Source organism: Micromys minutus, assembly GCF_963924665.1.
Source record: "Micromys minutus genome assembly, chromosome: 21".
Lineage (NCBI taxonomy): Eukaryota > Metazoa > Chordata > Mammalia > Rodentia > Muridae > Micromys > Micromys minutus.
The window spans coordinates 10,585,595-10,609,246 of NC_137956.1; the positions used below are offsets into that span (position 1 = coordinate 10,585,595).

Consider the following 23,652-nt stretch of genomic DNA (forward strand, 5'->3'; position numbering starts at 1 on the left):
TAATAAGACTCTTTGATTCCCTAGAGTCTACCAACTCGAGTTCTTTGTATATATTGGATATTAGCCCTCTATCATATGTAGGATTGGAAAACATTTCCCAATCTGTTGGTTGTCATTTTGTCCTTTTGACAGTGTCCTTTGAACTACAGAAGCTTTGTAATTTCATGAGGTCCCATATGTTGATTTTTGATCTTAGAGCATTAGCCATTGGTTTTCTGTTCAGAAAAATTTCCCCTGTGCCTATATGTTCTAAGTTCTTCCCCACTTTTCTGTTCTATTCAGTTCATTGTACCTGGTTTTATTTGGATCCACTTACATATGAGCTTTGTATAAGGAGATAAGAAAGGATGGATTCACATGTTGACTGCCAGTTGAACCAGCACCATTTGTTGAAGAGGCTGTCCTTTTTCCATTGAATGTTCTTATCTCCTTTGTGAAATATCAAATAACCACAGCTGTGTGGTTTATTTCTGGGCCGTTGACTCTATTCTTTTCATCTACCTGCCTGTCTCTGTACCCAGTATCATGCATTTTTTATCACAATTGATCTGTAATACAGTTTGAGGTCAGGAATGGAATTCCTCCGGAAGTATTTTTATTGTTGAGAATGTTTTTTCTATTCTGGGTTTTTTATTATTCCAAATAAATTTGCAAATTGCTATTTCCAATTCTATGAAAAATTGAGATTAAATTATGATGGGGATTGAATTGAATCTGTAGATTGGCTTAGGCAAGGTGGCCATTTTTACTATCTTGGTCCTTCCAATCCATGGGCATGGGATATGTTCCATCTTCAAGGGTCTTCTTCAATTTCCTTCTTCAAAGACTTGAAGTTCTTGTCATACGGATCCTTTACTTGCTTGGTTAGGGTCACCCCAAGGCATTTTATATTCTTTGTGACTATCTTGAAGGATCTTGATTTTCTAATGTCTTTCTCAGCCTGTTTGTCCTTCGAGTAGAGGAAGGCTACTGATTTGTTTGAATTAATTTTATATCAAGCCACTTTGCTGAAGTTGTTTAACAGCTGTAAAAGTTCTCTGGTGGAATTTTTGGAGTCACTTAGGTATACTATCATATCATCTGCAAATAGTTATATTTTGACTTCTTCCTTTCCAATTGGTATCATTTTGACCTCTTTTGCTGTCTGATTGCTCTGGCTAATACTTCCAGTACTATATTGAATAGGTAGGGAAAGAGTGGGAAGCCTTGTCTAGTCCCTGATTTTAGTGGGATTGCATCAAGATTTTCACCATTTAGTTTGATATTGACTACTAGTTTGCTATATATTACTTTTAATATGTATAAATATAAACCTTGAATTCCTGATCTTTCCAAGACATTTTTTCCATGAAGGAGTGTTGAATTTTGTCAAATGCTTTCTCAACATCTAAAGAGAGGACCACGTGGTTTTTTTTCTTTGAGTTTGTTTATATGGTGGATTATATTGATGGATTTTTGTATACTGAACTGTCCTATAGTTCTTAGAATGAAACCTACTTGATCATGGTGAATGATTGCTCTGATGTGTTCTTGAATTCTGTTTGTAAGAATTTTATTGAGCATTTTTGCATCAATATTCAAGAGAAAAAATGGTATATAATTTTCTTTGCATGGTCTTTTTGTAGTTTAGAAATAGTGTAATTGCAGCTTTGAAGAATGAATTGGGTCATGTTCTTCTGTTTCTATTTTGTAAAATAGTTTGGAGAGTATTGGTATTAGGTCTTCTATTAAGGTCTGGTAGAATTCTGCACTCAACCCATCATTTTTGGGTGGGAGGCTTTTAATGAGTGCTTCTATTTCTTTAGGAGTTATGTGGCTTTTTATATGGTTTATCTGATCCTGATTTAACTTTAATACTTGGTATCTGTCTAGAAAATTGTCTATTTTCTCTAGATTTTCCAGTTTTGCTGAGTATAGGCTTTTGTAGTAGGATCTGATGATTTCTTGAGTGTCCTCAGTTTCTCCTGTTATGTCTCCTCTTTCATTTTTGATTTTGTTAATTTGGATACTCACTGTGTACCCTCTAGTAAATGTGGCTAAGGGTTCATCAATCTTATTGATTTTATCAAAAAAACAGTTCTTGGTTTTGTTGATTCTCTGTATAGGTCTTTTTGTTTCTATTTGGTTGATTTCAGCTCAGAGTTTGATTATATCCTGCTGTCTGCTCCTCTTGGGTATATCTGCTTCTTTTTGTTCTAGAGCTTTCAGGTGTGCTGTCAAGCTGTTAGTGTATGATCTTTCCAGTTTCTTTTTAATGACTCTCCAAGATAAGAGTTTTCCTCTTAGCACTGCTTTCATTTGACCCATAAGTTTGCGTATTTTGGGCCTTCATTTTCATTAAATTCTAAAAAGTCTTTTATTTCTTTCTTTATTTCTTCCTTGACCAAGTTATCATTGAGCAAAACATAGTTTAGCTTCCATGTGTATGTGAGCTTTTTGTTGTATTTGTTGTTATTGAAGACCAGTCTTACTCCATGGTGATTTGATAGGATACATGGGATTATTTCGATGTTCTTGTATCTATTGAGAGCTGTTTTGTGACAGATTATATGGTCACTTTTGGAGAAGGTGCTATGAGATGCTGAGAAGAAGGTATATTCTTTTATTTAGGATGAAATACTCTGTAGGTGACTGTTAAATCCATTTTGTTCATAACTTTTTTTTTGTTTCCCTGTGCTTTTGTTCAGTTTCTGCTTCAACTTCAGAGTTGTCTCCTTTTGTGATTTCTTAATTGTTTCTATTTCTCTTTTCAGTTCCTTCACCTGTTTGTGCTTTTCTTTAAGTAATTTTTGTGTTTTTTGTGTTTCCTCTTTAATGGCTTCAACTTGTTTGCGTGTGTTCTCCTGGATTTCCTGTACTTCTTTAAGTGTGTTATTCATGTGCTTCTCGAGGTTCTCCATTATCATCATCATGAAGTATGATTTTAAGCCTAAATCTTGTTTTTCTGGTGTGTTGGATATCCACTATTTGCTGTGTTAGAATAACTGGGTTCTGATGTTTTCAGGTTGTCTGGTTTCTGTTTCTTAGATTCTTGTGCTTGCCTCTTGCCATCTTGTTATTGGCGATGCTAGGTGATCTTGTTTTCTCCTACTGGAACTTGTCTCTCCTGTGGGTTGGTGGGCCTGTGGTGACCAGCGGGAGATTGTTCCTGGGTGTTCATCTTTCTGGGTAGGCTGTGAGTTCTGATGTCAGTACTCAGTCTTAATGCAACTGGGCCAGAAGTGTTTGTTTCTAGGCACCATTGCCACCTGCATCCTGAGAGTTCTGGGCAGCCTTTCCTGGGATAGTCAGTGTAGAAGGAGTGTGGAGTCACCCTTGGACTCAGGAGTGTCAGCCCTCCTGTGGCTCTTCCAGTTGTCCAGCAACGTGTGGGCAGGCTGCCAGTCCTGATTGGTGTTCAGCTCTCTATGGGCAGACTGAGAGTTCCGATGACAATGGGCCAGCTCTTGCTCTGGGTGCAGATAGAGGCCCTTGGGCTCCATAGAGAGAGTACTCCTGTGCCTTCCCTAGGCACTCAGTTCTCTAAGGGCAGGCCAGGAGTCCTGATGGCAGGGTGCCTGATCTGCATGTCGTAACCTACTTTCTTATCTTTCTGACCACAGAATGAAGAAAAGAGAGGCTATGGTAGATATTTAATACATTAATATTGAATTTTAAAGGAAAATGCTATTTCTTTTAACTTCAATGGTGTGTTCTATTATTTGTATGCTTTGTAAATAACGAAAGGCCAAACATGTGGGTCAAAATGACATTTTGCAAACAGATAAATTCAACTTTTAACAATAAAATAAATGTTTTGTTTTTATGTCCTTCATTTTAAGCAATATTAGAAGTCTCTGTTAGGCCTTTGAACTAGTAAATGAAAATGCTGATTATAAGAGGAACATTGCTAGTTATTAATTTATTTGGGTATTCAATTGATTTTCTTAGAACATCTAGGAACACTACCTAAAATGTCAACTCACCTAACATAGTAATGAATATACCTTCTTTTTTCCTAGTTAATACATATTTTTTTCTATCTTTAGTTTCTTTGGTTAATACTTCTCAATAGTAATCCTGTTAGTAAGCAACTTAAATAAAACATATTTGGTTGATCTATTAAATTTTGTACTGTCATTTACATAGGAAATCTTTTCTATTTTCTCAGTCACATAGTTACAACTAATGCCTTATTTGGCATCAAAAGCTATTAGTAGAAAATTGAGGAGCAAGAGCAAAGCTCACTGTGCAAGAGCAGGACAATGCTCCTGGTGGTCGTCGAAAAACTCAGGAAGGGGCGGCCTGGAGTCTCTTGTTTACAGGCTAATGAATTTTTTAGAATGTAGAGTGCCAGTTCTCTGAATGACAGGGGTCAAGTCTTGCAATCCATGAGAAGTTATGCAGCCATCACACTTGGGAATCAAATTAAACCAAGCTTTGTGCAATTTGAGAGAAACCTCATCGTGACCAATCTCTGGCCTAAGAAGTGAATCAGTCTGCAAGCTTCCATGAGATCATGCGGTATCTGCAGCTTCTATAGACACCTGAGCAAGAAGGAAGAGCATAAGTTGATCACTGTGGACACTCCGAAGAAGCTGAGTATTGGCCAAGCTGTCGTAAGTACTTGGATTGAAAGGTGCTTGCTAGATGACAATATTGAACACTCGAGACATTTTTTTTTCTGGCTCCAAGACTTGTACCAAAGCAAACTGGGACTTGTTGCTGCCCCCACCCCCACACTACACTCCCACTTTGGTTCTGTATTGCTTGTGTTATTCTTCACTTCTTACAGAGACTTTGCTCCATCATCTAAACAACACTCTGTTCTGAATTTACTAAGGTCTTTATTTTCCTTAGTATCTGGAAACATTAGCGTTGATTTTTCTTTCTCCACAGATACCCGCTTCTCTGCATTTCTGTTTATTCCTGGTTTGCGTATTTTGCTATGTTGTGTTTTGCAGTGAAGGATTTCTTCGTGTATCTGGATATCTACTGTCTATTTACGTTATTTGAGTCAAATGTGGAGCTTCTTAGAGATACTGAGCCCACATGTTGCCATTGGAGTTCATTCTTCAGAATATGAAAATCTCAGGATTTTATGGGTTTTATTCTATGGGCTGATCAGATTGCTCACTGAAAATTTTCCAAATCACCAGTCTAGAGGTCAAAAGAACAATTACTAGCAGATAGGAAAGGGCAGGGGATAATATTCTGAGATAAAGTAGGATAAAAGAGATTGGTCAATCAACATGAGACACAGGGAGGGCTTCAGGCTGTGCCAGCTCCCCCCTTCAATCTGAAACCCAATTTTCCTCTATCCTGAAAGAAAGACGAATGCCAGCCACTAAGAGATGAGATTTTGGGGATAGTTACTTAAGTAACCCGTACTATTTCCTTATTTTACCTGCTGTTTTTGGTTTTTTTTGGGGGGAGTTTGTTTTGTTTTGTTTTGTTTTTTGTTTTGTTTTACTATCTGGCAGGTTATCATCAGGTACATCTAAATCTTCAACCTGTTTAGAGCTCTAAGATAGAAACAAAATCAAGATCTCTAAGAAGCCATCTCAGAATTTAGTTTCTACACCTGCTTTTACCAGTTTCACCTCATTGAGATGCCATTTTAGCTCTAAAAGTATATTGTTCTGTTTCTTCATTTTTTCCCCATGGGATCTATCATAAAAGTACATCCTCAGAGGTATATGAGTGTGTGTATGTGTTTGTATATGTGTACATGTATAACAAATTTAGAGATCCATCCTTAGCCGAATCACCTAATAGATTTTTGATCTATAAAAGTGACTTTTAAATGTCTACAGAGCTAGAGTCTACTTCCTCCCTGCATGTCTAGAAGGAATCCTACCTGTCCAGTTACAGTTTGCTGTAATGTACTGCTGAGTTCTTTGTAGGTGACGCTGAGATGCTTGTATAGCTGCGCATAAATAATTTGGACTGTTTCCTATCTATGCACTGGCTCTTGGGTAATGACGATAGGGTTGCACTGGTTTGTCATCATAGTTAGGGCCATCCAGTACTTCAGTGAATATCCTTAGAGGAAGATAGTGCACAGCTGTCTGCATTACATCTCAACTATTGAGCCCCTTGAAACCATCTTCTACCATGTCTACTGTTTCTCTTTGGGTTACAGGTTCGGTGGACTAGTCTAGGAACTAATACCTTTGAAATTTTCCATGTCTGTTGTAAACTGGACATCTCCCTTGGATTTGCCCGAGTAAGATGGCTTCTGAGTCATCAGCTGGTTCCACGTCTACTTTCTATTTTCTATTTTCTCCCATTTTACTAATCTTCTAGCAAACAGCTTGCTGTTTTATATAGTTTTCAAAGAACACAATTCCTGTTTGTAATTTCTACAGTTTTTTTTTCCTTTCTAGCTGTCTTTAATCCACTCTCTTGCTTTTTATATGCTGCAGATAATTATTTTCTTCACAAATGTTTTCTGTAATTTTTTTGTCTGTGTCTGGTTTTGTTGTTGTTGTTCTTGGGATTTCCAAGTTGAATGCTTAATTATCTTGTATTCTCTTTCTTTTCTTCATTAATCATGTAGACAGTTATAAAATAATTTCCCAAAGACTATTTTGACAATTTCTAGAATAGACTAATAAATAACAATTTTAAGTCCAAGGATTTTAATATATCTTTTAGATAGACATTAAAATATTTTAAATGCATTCTAATTTATTACTTTAAAACATTGTTTTGGTAATATTATAAAGTAACCCAACCAGTATCTAAAATACCAAAACACAGAACAATCTAAAATGGCAATATTTAAGTCTTCTATCAACCCTATGAGCCCTGATGCAGTCTCCTAACACCACTGTTAAAATGCCAGGAAACCTGTTTCCTGGTTTCAAAATAAACCACAAAGCTTCAACAAACAAAATACTATGGTAACAGTGGAAAAGGAGATGCACAGGCCAATGAACTAGAGCAGAGAGCCCAAAGTTAAAACCATCATGACCTTTGATAAAGATTCAAAGCATAAATAAAGACACCAAATAGCCACATGTAGAAGAATGACATTCGACCCTTATATCATCTACAAAAATCAATTTAAGTAAATGTTCTGAATAAAAAAAAACATAATAAAAAGTACTTTGATAACGGCTTATGCAATGACTTTTTGTATATATATTCATCAGCAGAATGGATGAAGAAAATATGATACATAGTCAGAACAAACTTGCCGTTCTTTAAGAACAAAATCCTGCCATTTGAGACACATAGATATTTATGTTGATCACTGAAAAGCCAGGCACTAACGGGTACTGAGTAACCTCACTAATACAGTGTACAACGTGGAAGAGTTGACTTTATAGAAATGTGGTAGAATGGTAGTTAAGGAAGGATGCGGAGGAGGAAGAAGGGTGGGAGATGAGAAAATGTTGGTTGATGGGAACTGAGTTACAACTTGAGAGGAACAGAATTTTCTGGTGTGCCTCTGCAGTGCAGGATGACTGGAGGCAGCAGTTATATACATGAAAGGTGTTGACAAAGGGTGGACATGACAAAGGACATGACATGTTCATGTAAGCAAATTAGGTGAGCTCTGGAGGTTTGATTACGCAACACTGTTATAACTGGCAATTCTGCACTATCTGTTTGAAAGTGTTGAGAGAATAGATCCAATGTGTTTTTCCCCAAATAACAAAACAACAAGTAGTATTAATGGTTCTGTGTGGGGAGATGTAAGCAGATGGGCTACTTTGATTGAAATCTTTTGTAATCTATAAGAATATCAAAACATCAAATTGCATACTTAAATATAGGACTTTTACTTTTTATTTAGAAATAAGTAAAAGTGAAACTAAAGAAGAAGAATAGAAACTTTGCTTTGAGTTTCCTCCTTAGTAAAAAAATTTGTTGCAAAGCAAATATTTTAGATACATATGTCAGGAAATTCTTGGGGATTCTCAGTTTGTTAATTTGTAAAATTTTGTGCTCTGAACCAACAGATTGAAAAGATCTTTACCAATCCTACATCTGATAGAGAACTAATATCTAATATATACAAAGAACTCAAGAAGTTAGACTCTAGAGAATCATCCAATTAAAAACATGAGGTATAGAGCTACACAAACACTTCTCAACTGAGGAATATCCAATGGCTGAGAAGCACCTAAAAATGCTCAACTTCCCTAGTCATCAGGGAAATGCAAATCAAAACAACCCTAGGATTACATCTCACACCATTCAGAATGGCTAAGATCAAAAACTCAGGAGACAATAGATGCTGGTGAGAATGTGGAGAAAGAGGAACACTTCTCCACTGTTGGTGGGGTTGTAAACTGGTACAACTACTGTGGAAATCAGTCTGGTGGTTCCCCAGAAAGTTGGACATAGTGCTACCTGCAGACATGGCTATTCCACTCCTGAGCATATACCCAAAGGTAGCTCCAATATCTAACAAGAACACAGGCTCAACAATGTTCAGAGCAACCTTACTTATAATAGCCAGACACTGGAAAAAACCCAGATGTCCTTCAACAGAAGAATAGATACAGAAATTGTGGTACATGTATACAATGGAGTACTACTCAGCTATTAAAAACAATGACTTCATGAAATTCTTAGGCAAATGGATGGAACTTGAAGCTATCATTCTGAGTGATATAACCCAGTCACAAAAGAGCACCCTCATGGTATGCACTCACTTATAAGCAGACATTAGCTCCCCCCGCCAAAATAAGCCTGAAATACCCAAGAAACCATCCACAGAACTTATGAAGCTCAAAAAGAAGGAAGACCAGAATGTGAATGCCACAGTCCTTTTTAGAAAAAAGAACAAAACAGAGGAGGAAATACAAGGTCAAGTAGAGGAGCAGTGATTTAAGAAAAGATCTACAGAGACTGCCTCACCTGGGGAACCACCCCATATGCAGCCACCAAAGCCAGTCACTGTTGGTGATGCCAAAAAGAGGTTACTGGCAGGAACCAGATATGTATGTCTCCTCACAGGCTATCTCAGCATCATAAAAGTACAGATGAAGATGCTTCCAGCTAAATATCAGACTGAACATGGGGATCCCAATGAAAGAGACAGAGAAAGTGCTGAAGGAGCTTAAAGGTTTGCAACCTCATGGGAAGAACAATATCATCAACCAACCAAGGCACTGAGGTCGAGAGGGTGACTGGGAGAGGGAGCACCTTCATGGAAGCAAGTAGAAGGGGAGGAGGGAGGGGTATCATATTTAAAATGTAAATACAGAGAATATCCAATAAATCTGAAAAAAAAAAGAAAGAAAAAAGGAAAAAAAAGATTTTGTGCTCTGACACACTTGAGTGTCTTCTTTCTACTTTGACAATTACTGAAAGGTTCTATTTGTCCTAAGAGGCACGTCTTATAATATTAGAGCAATATCAAAGGAATAGTGTTTTTTCTTCTTTAGGTTTGGTTATGAGATTACAGAGTTCAAATATCTACTTATTAGATTTAACTCAGAGCCGCAGAACTTATGTTTGCCATGTACGCTGTCATAAGCTGGAAAATAATTTAAAATGCTTCACCATTAGTATATTTTCATGTAATCTGTAAATTTTTGTTTAGCATTTTGATACTCTGATTATATTTTCCCTTTGAGTGCCATTCTTTAGCATTTGGAGAAAATATTGTCTTGCATAAAAAAATATTGCCCATTCTGAAGGTATGTATGTATATGCACTTGCCTGCACAGGTGCACATGAAGATCAAAGGTGGGCTTTAAGATGTCTTCCTCAACTGCATTGTTGTCATGTGGGTATTTGTTTGTTTGTTTGTTTGTTTGTAGTTTGGGGACAGGGTTTCTTGGTGATCCTAGAGCAGTTCCTATTAGCTAGACTGGCAAAAATGTTCCTTACAGTCACCTTTTCCCTCTCTACCCTTTTACCCCCATCATATATGCTTGCCGGGGATCTGAGTTCAGGACTCAGGAAGCCCCTTAGCCTTTCCTTCCTGGTCCTGACTCTTCTGTCTCATCATCGCCCCTCCGTGGTTCTTATTATAACTGCACCATGCTACCACAGTCTAAATACACTCAAGGAGCACCACATTTTCCTATAAGGTTATTTACTTCAGCCAATGATTTTCCCTAATTTTCTCATAAGGCTCAAGAATGTCACTTTTTGTATGGGTCACATTTAGAACATGAATGTGTTAAGTTGAAAATATTTTAAAGTGCATATTCTGATTTAGACTCCTAATAAGACTCGGTATATTGAATTTGTCATTACTCATTTCCCCCACCTCTCTAAGGTTGATTCATAAGCTTGTTTTTTCTAAGTGTTTGATTACAAAGGAAAATTCCCATTTATCATTTCACATTTCTATATTATTTTATTGCAGCAGGAAGAATATATATCCCCTAGTAAATTAGATTGTTAATGTTTTACATTATTATCTATAAAGAGAATTTTATTATTCACCTCGACAATTTCTTTAAATGTATGGCTTGAGTATGTGGTCTTCAAACAATATTTACAATTTTATAGGCCCTTCGGGCCTTGAGTTTCCTACTCTATAAATGTCATATTGGGATGATGTATAATTAGTTACAAAGCAAGACAAAATAGGTGTATTCCCAACAGGTGTAGATACACATCTATATTTCAAATGATTTCTATAACTAAAACCTGATCAACTTGATTCTTTAAATTTATACCTGTGATTGATAAGCCCATACTGGACATAGTATTTCTTGTTATTTATGCTTTTAGTTTATTTCATCTAGATCATTGTAGAGTTTTGGTTTACCTTAAAGGAAGGCATTTATTTTATCAAGATTCTTTTAGTGAAAGGATAACATGATAAACACCAGGATAGCTCCTACGAGCTAAAATTAAATGCAACAAGATTAAAGACAACACTGTGCTGATTTCCCATGAAGCTTCACTATGAGTAGCCTTGACTGTCAACCATTTAGAAATCAGTCTACAAGAAAGAATGAGCAAAGCACAAAGCTTCCTACTTTAGGTGGAAGCAGCAGGCATTTTGTAAAGGAACTGCCCCATGGATGTGGCAGACTCCACACATCTATATATCCCACGAGGACTTGGACCTCCTCACAATCACATGACAGCAGCCTCCACAAGATACAAGTAAACAGGAGCAACTGACTTCCCATAAGGTTATTCACAAAAATACTGATGATGCATATTTTGTCCCCAGACCATGGTTTCAAACTCCCTTTTCAGTTAATTATTAAACCATATTAATAATCTCTCATATCTCAACCACACCCTGTGTCACCCTAGTGAATTCTCAAGTTCTCAGCATGTCACTGTGGAAATCATTTTTCTAAATGATCTGAAGAGACTGTCACCCTCTTCTGCCTCAGCAGTCAGCATGTGAGTCTTCAAGTTCTAATTTTTAAATAAAAAAAAAAATCATACCTGCTCTCATTAGTAAAAATAGGCAGTGTGGTTATTTCTGGTAAAATGTTTTAAACCACTTTGCTCTCTTCCTAATTGCCCTCCTCAATATAAAATTAATTTTTTAAAAACATCCCCAAACTTTGAGCCTTATTTAAGTTTGATTATTGAAAAGGAGCAAATTATTTTCATTGGTGTGGATATGGCACACTGCAAAACTTCAAGAAGACATGGGAGTATGAAGCAATAATATTCTGTTAATTAGAGGAAAAGTAGCAGACAAATATGTGGTAAGTAAATTGATTTGGCTCTGCCTAATTGACAGAGACATCAGAAAATTATTGTCACAGTCCTGTCTGGGGCACTGGCCACTCTAGAAAAAGGTTATCTTGTCCTCGAACATTAAACTCTTAACTTCAAACGCTAATTCCATTACAATAAAGGGGCATTTCAAGGCACTTTGGGCTCTTCTCATTAAAGACTGCAGATCTCACTGGTTTTGTTCTGTTCCTCGCATTTTAAATGTTACCTCCTTTCCCATGGTTTGGAAGTGATAGAGAAAATCCACTGTCTCTGCACCAGTGCTCTGCTTATTCTGAATGTTATCCACAGAGAACAAGCCAATTGTGCACCCCAAGCCTCAGCTTCAACCCCTTGGCATCTGCCAGCTATTTGTTGAAACAGCAAACTACATTAGCAACTGTTCAAAACTCAAAATCATAGGGCTTATCTTCTCTTTCAGTTTAAGGCAGCACCCAGTTAAAGTCAAGAAGAGTTATACTATATTCTGAAAGAATGAATCCTTTATCCAAAAATGAATTCGCTGTTTTACCAATACCACCACAAATCCCACAAGACTATGAAAGAGATGCTGGCTGGCTACATGTATTGAAGATCAGTCTAGTAAACCAGGATCCATGGCTGTGAATGTGAGCCATAACTTCCAGTTCAAAAATCTCAATTTTAAAAACAGACATAATTAAACTAACACATCTATTTTAAAAACTGATGTGAACCAAAAAAGGGGTGGATTTGTGAATCAAAAAAAACTTAGCATATGTTTAGCTATTTCAAACCTCCTATATATTTTTAAAAAATAATTACAACCTAATTTTCAAGACAGACTTCAGACCACAGTGTCTCAAGTCTATAGTGTCTGGCGATGGGGTGGTATGAAGGTGGTTGAGACAGAAACTCAACCAAACAGACGGAGAAAACTGTTCCTAAGCACAACAGCAGATGAGTGTTTAGACACTAAGTCATTCAATTTTCTCTATTCATGCCTTACTTCACATTTTCATGGTGTTCATATGGACATATTTACAAAATGGTAGATTGAAAAAAAATGAGAGGGCATCTTATGTTAAAGGCTTCTTTGTCCCCCTCAAAATGGAAAGGCGATGTACTCATTGGCTTTTCAGAAAGAAGTCACTCTCTGTCTTCCAAAATCATAGTGATTTCTTTTTTTGAAGAAATTTACAATGGTAAATATATTAAAATTGTATGCCTTTAAAGAGTCCAAAACATATTAACCATATTCATTTCGTTTAGTTATAACATTATTCACAACAGCCAAGATAAGGAAGCAGCTTCAGGGCCTATCAGTGAGGAATAGATTTTAAAATGTGAAACTTAAGCTATGAAAACCTTGCTGCCTTTTCAAAAGAATCCTAGATATTGCCAACAACACAAGTGACTCTAAAAAATGTTATTTCAGCTGAAATAAGTCAATCACAAAGAGATAAATATTGCATACCTTGCACTTAGAATACGAACAAGCCCAAGAGCAGAAGCAGAGAAGAATAATGACGTTAGTAGCGCAGGGGAGGAAAACTAGGAAGATGGTGGTCAACCTGTAGAAAAGTAAGTGCTAAATTTTTGGTTCCCAATTGATGATGTTGTTTGGGAATTTCAGGAGGTGTGGCTTTGCTAGAGGAAAGTGACATTTGTCAGGGAAGTTTTAAGAATTTTTTAAATTTCATTACACTTCTCATTAACTCTTCCATTCTGCTTCATGTTTGCTACTGAAGACATGATCCCCAAGCTTCCTATTTCACGCCCAAAGCTTGTTGCCTTCCCTCCCCACCATAATGGACTCTTACCACATAGGAACCATAAGTCAAAATAAACTCTTCTTTAAGTTGCCTTTTCCCAGCAATGAAAAAGTCATTACACAAGGACTGACAAGAACAAAAGAACAGGGAGGGAGACAGAAATGCTGACTTCACAAACCACAGCACTACCATACTGGGTGGAACCACTGGCCCGGAAATATTAATTCTTTTAGAAAACATAATATAGATGAGTATCAATGTGCAATTCTAGGCCACAAATCAAGTCTTACCAAACTCATATAAGTTGAAATAATTTCATGTGTTTTATAAGACCATAGTTCAATAAAGTTAAAAGCAATGTCAAGAAAATATTTCAGAAATGACACAAGTACATTAAATATGAATAAAACACTTTTGATCAGAGCAGAAAATAGTAAAATAGAGCAAAGATATGTATATTTATAAACATACATATGTTGCACCAATATAGCACCTTTAGAAGAAAAATAAGTCTTCCTCTAGGAGGAAAGGGAGACATAGATAAATTTCTCTGATAATAGAGACACCAAAATTCTCACACACCAAAATCAAGACTACATTAAGAATATTTTACACCTTGATCAAATTAGCATCAATCCAGGAACACAGGGTTGGTTCAAGACATACAAACCAAAAGCCAAAATAACACACATAGACTTAAGGATAAAACCACACATCCATCTCAGTAGATGCAGAAAAAGCCCTTTGACAAAAACTACTATCTCTTCATGATTAAATAAAAAGCTGGGGAATAGAAGGAACATATTGAATGCAATGTCCACATGCAACAAAACCTACAGCTACTGTAAACTACATTGTAAAGAAACAAAGAGTGCTTTCCTTAACGTATAGAACAAGACAAGGTTGTAACTCTTTCTTCTCTTATTAATATAGTCTTAAATTCTAAGTCAGAGCAATAAAGCAAAAGATAAAGCATAAAAGATAAAAATAGAAAAGGAAGAAAATAGGAAAGGAATCCTGCTTCCAAATGACATCAGCCAGTTCTTAACACTTATTTAAGACTCCAGCAGAAATAAATAGATTTGGCAGGATGAAAAATCAACATATAATTTTATATACCAAAAGAATATTTGTCAATAAAGAAATGAGGGCAGGTAAGGATAGCTTTAAAAACAAAGAATACATAGAAATATTGAACTGATAACAATGGGGAATACCATACCCCAACTAGAAACAGTATGTTACCAAGTAAAACCTCTTGTACTAGAAATATGTTTCAAGGGCACCCCATAAATTCCTGCAAATATTTATGACTATTCAATGTTACGGGTTACCCTCTGTAACCTGATGCTAAGAAACTAATGCTGAAGACACGACTTGGGCTATGAAGCAAGGAGAAATTAAGCAAATGCCCACGGTTATTTTGTTAGGTTTTATTGTTGTTGTTGTTTGGTTGTTTGTTTGCTTGTTTATTTTTTGTTTACTTTGGGTATTTTCTATTTTATTTTTCTTGGTTTGCTTACTTGTTTTGATATTAATTTTTGTCTGTCTTTGGTTTAGCATTGTTTTTGAGAGAGGAAGAGAGAGAGACAGAGACAGAGAGACAGAGATTAAGGAGTTGGAGGAGGGAAAAGAATATCAAAAAATCTAGTTAAAAGAAAAATGCCTAAGGATAGCTCCAACCAGATAGGTAAAAGACGTACAGAATGGAAACATTAAACACAAGAGAATAAAATTGAAGAAAGTAGATGGCAAACAGCCTTCCCAGATGCAGGCCCGGGCAATGTTAACGTTGTCAAAGTGGCAATAAAATGTTAAAGGCAAAACTCATCAAAGTCCAAGTGATTTTCACATATCTACCAAAAAAAAAAAAAAAAAATCCTAAAGTCTTTGAGAATCCAAAGCAATCCAAGAAGAAGAGGCAGTATTTGAAGTATCAAATCAGCTGGTTTCAAATTATATCATTGCCACAGTTATAAAAACACCATTCTCTTGGCACAAAACAAGGTATATAAACCACTAGACTATAATAGAGAGGAAGTAAACCCACACAGCTACCTAATTTGTGTGTGTGGGGGGGTGTTGTACAAATATGCACATGAATACGTCATCCACCTAGTTTATTGAGACAGAGGCTCTCTCTGTCCAGTGGTTCACATATTAGGTTATACTGGCTAAGCAGTAAGTCCAAAGAAGCATGTCTGTCCCCACAGTCTCTACTGGGGTCGGTTACAGGTCCCTGAAAACACACGACTTTTAAAATGTGTTTTTGGGTCTCATGTTGGTGAGACTTGAAAGGTGCATCTTCTGGCATGGCTAGGAGACAGAACCTCACAGCAGCCTCTCTGTTTCTCTGGCACCATGCACACTTATAACGGTCATCTAAAACAATTCCCCAGTGAAACTGTGGACAGGAACTGTGCAAAGAGGGAGAGAGCACTACATCTAACTCCATCTTGAGAAAGAAGACTTAAATATTCCAAAGCCATGTGACCATAGCATTCTGCAGTGCTAGGCATGGGTTGCCTTGACTCCAAGTTCAAGGGGACCTTCTGTCATAGAGACACCTGTAGAGAGACATTTTCTCACCAACCAGTAAATTCTCTAATGCTCTAACCTGTGAATGGCATCCGTTTGATACAATTGTCTTCAGTTTTGAAGTTCTGCTGTTTATTAGTTTCAGGATCAAAACTAAAATGAAATTCCAAAAATCTGTTTTAACAGGCTTTTACTTAAAACTAGACTGCACGTTAGATGAAAGGTCCCAAATATGAAGATGCTCTATCCCCTTGATTCAGGAGCATTGTGGGCTACACAGGTTTCAGAGCACATCTGATGAAAGCTCTCATGGTAACATAACACCAATTCTTTCTTAGTAACAATGCCTTGTACTCTGACAGAAGAAATAGCAAGCTGACCTTCTGGGTGGGTTTGCTAAAAAAATTAATTAATTAATTAATTAATTAATTAAAAAGTCTCTTGAAGATTTGTATCCCTACATACATCAGGTCACATGGAACAGAAAAAAAAAAGTCTCTCTTAGCAACATAAATGCTGGCAACAAAAACTAAAGTGCTTTAGCTATGATTTTTCTATTTTGATCTGAAGACAAGGTAAAGAAAAATTTAATGCCAAGAAGAGGAATGAAAGCTTAAACCTGAAGTGAGTGTATCCGATTATATCCTGGAGGAGAAATAATATTCTTTCAAAAGGGCATCATTCTTCAAACAAATGCAAATGAGTAAGTTAAGTTTATTACATTTATGACAAATTGTCTATAACACATATTAACCAGTGTATTCATGATAAATTCCTTTTCATAAATTCCTTCAAAGTAAAGAGAGGAAAGGAGAGGAGAATGAAGGAAATTGGTGGGAAGGAAGAAATATTCACAAAGGGAGCACTTTTTATTTTAGTAATATTTGAGAGATGCCAAACCTTCTAGACTAAACCTTCCACACTCAATGTAACACTAAGAGACACTCCATTTCTCACTCCTTCAAACAGTCCAAGTCATTTAGTCATTCTACACCAAAAAGAGTTCTTGTAAACTTCCTACCTGAGGAAATGAGTCAAAGCTTGGGTCATGACAGAGGGAATATTTATGACAGAAGAAACCAAGCCACCTTGATTGAAATGACATTTGAAAAAAAAAGTTGGGAATTTATTTATGACAATCATTGTAAAAGGAGACATTGTTCATCTCATCTGTGACAAAGATATTTGCCTGCTATTTCACCTGGGTGGAGCAAGGAAGGGCAGCTGAAGGTCACAGTCAATAGATTACTTCATGGATAATTAAATGACAATCTGAAAGTTGTTCACATTGACATCAAACAGAGAAGTTGAGAGAGAAGGGAGACAAGTCGAATGTTTTAAAATATCAGGGCAAGAGGGAATGGGGAACAAGGATACCTGGAGGAAATTTCTCCCACAATGATCCTATTTTGTTTCTGTGAGTGCTAAGGATGACATTCTCTAAATCAGTGCTTCTCAGCCTCCCTAATGCTGTGACATTTTAATAGCGTAAAACTGCGTTGGTTTTTTGTTTGTTTGTTTGTTTGTTTTCGGATAGTCTTAAGCAACTCCTGTAAAAGGGTCATTCAACCTCCTGAGGGGGATCATAGGTTGAGAACCACTGCTCTAAATAGGCATGTTAACCAAAACACATCCTCTCCTCCATGGAAACAGGTCAGAGGGAAAATGAAAGGGAAGGGGCAGGCATGTTGGGAAGCACCATTACTCAGGAAGAAAAAGAAAAGCATCTCTGAACCAATCAGATAAAACAGCAAGAGTCTCTCTGTGCTTCCACCCAGACCTTCCCGTTTGCTCTTTAAAGCTGCCAGGAGGCAATAATGTCTCTAATCTCAGGAACTACATTATTAATATAAAGAAGGAAAGGTATTTTACATATTGCCCTGTAAGACCAAATTAAGACATTATATTTTGTATTAAAATGATAATTTTCAGTGGAGAAACTACCTTTAGCTAAATGGATAGGCCACGGGATTAGCAGGTCATTGCTTTGCAGTGCAAGCTTCCATTCGAAGCCATGGAAACAATGTAACACCACTTTCTGATCTGGGATCTTGGCACCTGCCGCGGGCTCACTGCCCCAAACCAGCCCAGGAATCATTTCTACCACTGCCTTTAGTTACCAAAAGAATCGTTCTTCAGAGTACACGGTCATCACTGCACATCTGTATAAATCTGTATATTTAGGGTATAATGTCAAGATGTTTTATAATAATGCAAAAGGATCATAAATCGATACAATAATGGATTTGGAGTGAATTTCAGAAAAGCATAAGCTTTATTAAAAAGAGGGGTTTTTAAAAATCCATCTAATGCACAACAATACTCTCTTTCCTAGAACATTGATGTAAAAAAATCATTAAATAATAAGTCTCAATTACTAGTTTCTCATTTAGCCTCAAACTTTGCTTTTAGTACTGAGAGGCTATTTGCAGACAATTTGTCAGCTCCTAATCTGTTCAGTGGGCTGCCCTGCTAAATCTCTCTTTGAGCTACAGTACATACATCTCTGCCTTGTCTCATCATCTTTAGCATCTGACATTTTGGAACAGCATTTTGAAATCATATTTTATGGCAGCGAAACTGCTAGGGGAAATTTATGAACTTCGCAATCCCATCCAACATGCCCTGCCACGCGGAACTGCCCCCCCACCCCGGTACAAGAGAGATTTAGTGAATGTGAGCTGCTTCAGTTTGGCCAGCTGCCTGCCTAAGGAATTTTCTATTACATGGGCGAATGAGATCAACCCAGTTTGGGAACATTCAATTTGTTCTATGGCAAATTGAAAGAGAACAGTGGTGGCTAGAGATGAGTGTGAACGTCTTCATAAGAAGTTCTAGGGAGGTGGCAATGCCAGCATCAGGAGTCACTGGTGACCACTGTATTTCAAGTTGGCCCTCGCTATGTACATGTGTGAGCTAGCTTTGTAATCTGCTTCATTGTAGATCCTGAAGGCAAAGAATTTAAAAATCCGTTCAATGTATAGAAGGCAGTTGAGCATATGGGGACTTTCCTGGCTGGGCTATGGCACCAGGATTCTATCAGACATTGTCATCTCTTACATGACCCATAAATGAGGCTAAGGGAGCCTTAGAATTCACAAGCAAGTAGGATCCTAGGTTTCTTTTACTTCTTAATATTCTGTGGTATCCTATTAAATCAGATGCCTACCTTCTAATAAGAATGTATGAAAGAGTTAATTAATGAAAAATGTAAACACAATTATGCCCTTAGTCTACAATATAAAAAAAAAAAAAACAGACAACATCTTCATCCAATTACCTGAAAATGCACTGATGTAAGATGAAACATAAACACAGCTTTCAACTTGTCTAACCACAAAAGAACAGTGAAAAAGAAAACAGCAATTCTTTTTAATGACAAGAATTTCCTGCACTAGAAATGGAATTCATCATTCCACAGGACAATGAAGGTAATAAATTACAGGTAAATTAGCCTGGTGTGCTAAAAGGGAACTTGCCTGAAGAAGAATTAAGTTTCAAGATTATATAAAAAGTAAAAATCTTTATTTTATAGTAGCTAATCAAATTCTGAAGACTATAATGTGCCTAGATAATAATTTGCAAAATTTAATTTCACATCTTCAGTTTATTTCCATACAAATACCAGATTACATTCTAATAGCATTTTACAGTAATTTTCCAATCCAAAAATTTACAATGATCTTAAACAATGTTGGTGTTGTACAAGCAATACAGTATTCATTTTGTGCATGTGTGGTGTTTGTTGTTGTTGTTGTTGACAATGAATACTGGTTTCCTAATTTCATTTTCTGTAACATATAGAATTAATAAATATAAATTACATACCAATAAGATTTCCTCCCCAAATGATAATAGGCTGTCCCTAAACCTCTCTAAAGGTTCAGACTTATAAAAAGAAGAGCAGTTTCTCAGAAAGCTCTAAGGTCAAAGATTAACAAATGGGACTTAATGAGATTGCAAAGTTTCTGTAAGGCTAAGGACATTGTCAAGAAAACAAAACGGCAGCCAACAGAATGGGAAAAGATTTTTACCAACTCCACATCAGATAGAGGCCTAATATCTAAGGTATACAAAGAACTCAAAAAGCTAGACACCAGAGAATCAAATAACCCTATTAAAAAACAGGGTATAGAGCTAAACAAAATGTTCTCAGTTGAGGAACATCGAATGGCTGAGAAATATCTGAGGAAGTGCTCGACATCCTTAGCCATCAGGGAAATGCAAATCAAAACAACCCTGAGATTCCACCTCACACCAGTCAGATTGGCCAAGATCCAAAACTCAGATGACAACAGATGCTGGTGAGGTTGCGGAGAAAGAGGAACACTTCTCCACTGTTGGTGGGGTTGCAAACTAATACAACCACTCTGGAAATCAGTCTGGCGATACCTCAGAAAATTGGACATAGTACTACCTGAAGACCCAGTTATTCCACTTCTGGGCATATACCCCAGAGACACCATAGTACACAACAAAGATATATGCACCACAATGTTCATAGCAACTCTATTTATAATATCCAGAAGCTGGGAAGAACCCAGATGTCCTTCAGAAGATGAATGGATACAAAAATTGTGGTACATTTACACAATGGAATACTACTCAGCCACCAGAAACAATGACTTGACAAAATTCTTAAGAAAATGGCTGCATCTAGAGAATATCATTCTGAGTGAGATAACCCAGTCACAAAAGAACAGACATAATATGCAGTAACTGATAATGGGATGCTAACCCCAGAGGCTCACACTGCCCCAGAAACAACTCACAGACTGTATGAAGTCCAAGAAATAAAGAAAACAAAACAAAACAAAAAAAATCTTTATACAACAAGAAAACTTTGACTATTTCCATGTTACATTTTGTTTTACATGTACTTTATGCTCATTGTAACTATTAAGTTTTCAATGCATTCTATCAAACCTTTAAAAAATCAAGTACTGACTAAAAAATATATTCATACAGTTCAATGTAAAAATTATTTTAAAATCTGAAAAAAAAGTACTGACCAAAATGTATTGTATAATTTTATGCAAAAAATGCTTAAAATCTGTACATTTATCTTTGTTTTGTAAAATAAAGTTGTTTAAGAAAAAAAGAATGCACGTAAACAACTGAAAACATTTTAATATTTATTTTCCTCCAATTTCTGATGTGGAATCTCACTGTGCCATCCAGTTTGGACTTAAACTCATGCAGCATTGTACCGCCTCAGCCTCTCAGGAGCTAGAACCACAGCTGGATACTACTTAACCATCTCCAGCCTCATTATATGAATAAAACCAATGGTTATTATGAGAGTGTATGTTTGATATGACATTTTTAAGCCTACATAGAGACTTAAGAGCCAGTCAGGGTTAATCAATGATTTAAACTAACCTAAATCTTGGAGTTTAAATTACTGATAAAAAAGGGCTTGATCCTCAAGCGTACTCTGCACATTTAGAAACTGAAGTTAGTTGGAGACAGTCTTCCCAGGGTCAAAGGACTTGCACAGGGCACATGAAGCCTCCCTCACATCTTTTAAATACAAACGTAGTTTACATTTCAAAAATATTGCTAACTGTAGTTTTAAATTAAGTGTTTAAAGGGATATATACTTACATTTTTTATAAAAATATTTGTTACCAAAAGTAAAATGTGATGAGTTTGCGTGTTCTTGGTGTATTCAGTATTTTTTTCTGTTTTACATTGCTTATCCACTTAATGCTTAAAATTAAGAAAAAAGTACAGCTTATGCCTATTTCTTGTATTTAATAAAACAAATCAAGCTATACAATTTCTTTTTGGTGGCTAAATAAACTTTTATATACAATTTAAAGATTTAACTGGTTTTTATTTTATTTATATTGGCTAATTTACATATTTCCATTTCAAATGTTATCTCTTTTTCCAGTTCCCCTCTCTCCCACCCCACTCCTGCCCCTATTTCTATGAAGATGCTCCTCCTCCCACCTGCCCACTCCCACCTCAACTTCTTGGCATTCCCCTACACTGGAGAAATGACCCTTCAGAAGACTAAGAGCTTCTCCTCCAATGCAGTTGATGCCAGACAATGCAATCCTCTACTACATATGAAGCTGGAGCCATGCACCCCCACATGTGTAATCTTTGGTTGGTAGTTTAGTTCCTGGGAGCTCTGGGGGTAGGGAGTCTGGTTGGTTGATACTATTGTTCTTCCTATGGGATTGCAAACCCCTTCAACTCCTTCAGTCCTTCCCCTAACTCCTCCATTGGGGTCCCCATGCCAGTCCAATGGTTGGCTGCAAACATCCTCATCTGTTTCAGTTTATTTTACGTACATGAGAGTTGGGCTTGTAACATGAGTGTGTGCACCATGTGCATGCAGTACTCAGGGAAGACAGAGGAGGGCATCGGATCACTAGAGCTGGAGTTACAGATGGTTGGAAGCCACCATGAGAACCAGGGTCCTCAGCAGCATCAGTGAGTGCCCCTTACTGTTAAGCCATCTCTCTAGGCCCTGAAGTGTTATGTGTATATGTATTTTCCTATTATTGTGGAAAGTCCCCATGACAGTATCCATTGCTCCTTTCTGCAGCATTCAGCACTTATAATGCAAACAGAACATGCATTCTTTGCACACAATGGGATTAGAACTCTCAAACTAGAAGGATTACAGCACCCTACAAACATGCTATGTTAATAATATAATGGACATTGAAATAATGGGATTGTTGCCAACTCTACTAAGTCTAAAATATTATATATTCTTAAAATAAGTTAGACTCAGAAATAATAATTCAGCAGTATGTGGCCACCCACAACATGCTCATGAGGTCTTGAGATGATTGTTGTAAGTTCCATACAATGCCTACAATGTATAGATATTGTTTTTGTTTTATTTTCAGGAAAAAACTTTGAGGTGCTTCAAAATAACATCCTTGAATACAAATTTCTATTTGTCTACACAATGACCTGTTACATTGTCTGGGATAGAAACTATTAAACATATTTTCTCATACATATGATATTGTTACTTGATATGGGCAATTATAATATGAAATACTTTCTTACGTACATACTCACCTGCTCAGAAAACAGACCACTACTGTCTTCAAGGTATTTACTGAAAGGGTTGGGTTCATAAACTTCTTCCTCCTTTTTCAGAAATAGTTTGGATTTTATAGGTACTGGACGAATTACTCCAGGCTTGGTCTTCATAAGGGAGAAATGTTTTTAAAATAGAGGAGAAAAACAATATTAAATTGAGTATTATTACTGTTGTTACACAAATGTCCTCACAATTTTCTTTTGTAATTTTAAGTGCTTTACAATGATATAAACAGCCTAGAAATCAGATCAGTTTAACAATGTAACTAAACTTAAAATGAATATAGTTGTTTACATATTATAGTCAATTAGTTAATTGATTATTATAATATAAAAATTACAAAATGATATCAAATATGTTCTTCCACTGTTTGTTTGATAAATGGTTCTTTAATGCCTGTTCTTTAATATACATTACAGAAATAATAGGATAGAGGACCTGGGAAAGTCCACCCATATTATAAGCCACATTCATGGGGCCAAGTTGTGCTTGTCCTGTAGTCCCCTAAGACTGTCCTCTCCTTTACAGTAGGTTCCATCTGATGTAGTTCATATCAAAATAGCCTTGGCTAACACATTAGTCACTAGGAACTCATAAAATTGTAGCCAGTGACAATATGAGACGGGGTTTACTTCTTGGGGC

General features: G+C 36.5%; 1 protein-coding gene across 31 annotated transcripts in view; it reads right to left on the minus strand.

Moving 5' to 3' along the window:
- Window positions 1–23,652, minus strand: part of MLIP (muscular LMNA interacting protein) — a 254,915-nt gene that overhangs the window by 47,978 nt on the left and 183,285 nt on the right. For all 31 annotated transcript variants that reach the window (XM_080934382.1, XM_080934393.1, XM_080934374.1 and 28 more), the window contains one exon: window positions 22,986–23,114. In XM_080934382.1, the coding sequence (XP_080790508.1) occupies window positions 22,986–23,114 (129 nt within the window). The remainder of the gene's footprint in view (window positions 1–22,985; window positions 23,115–23,652) is intronic.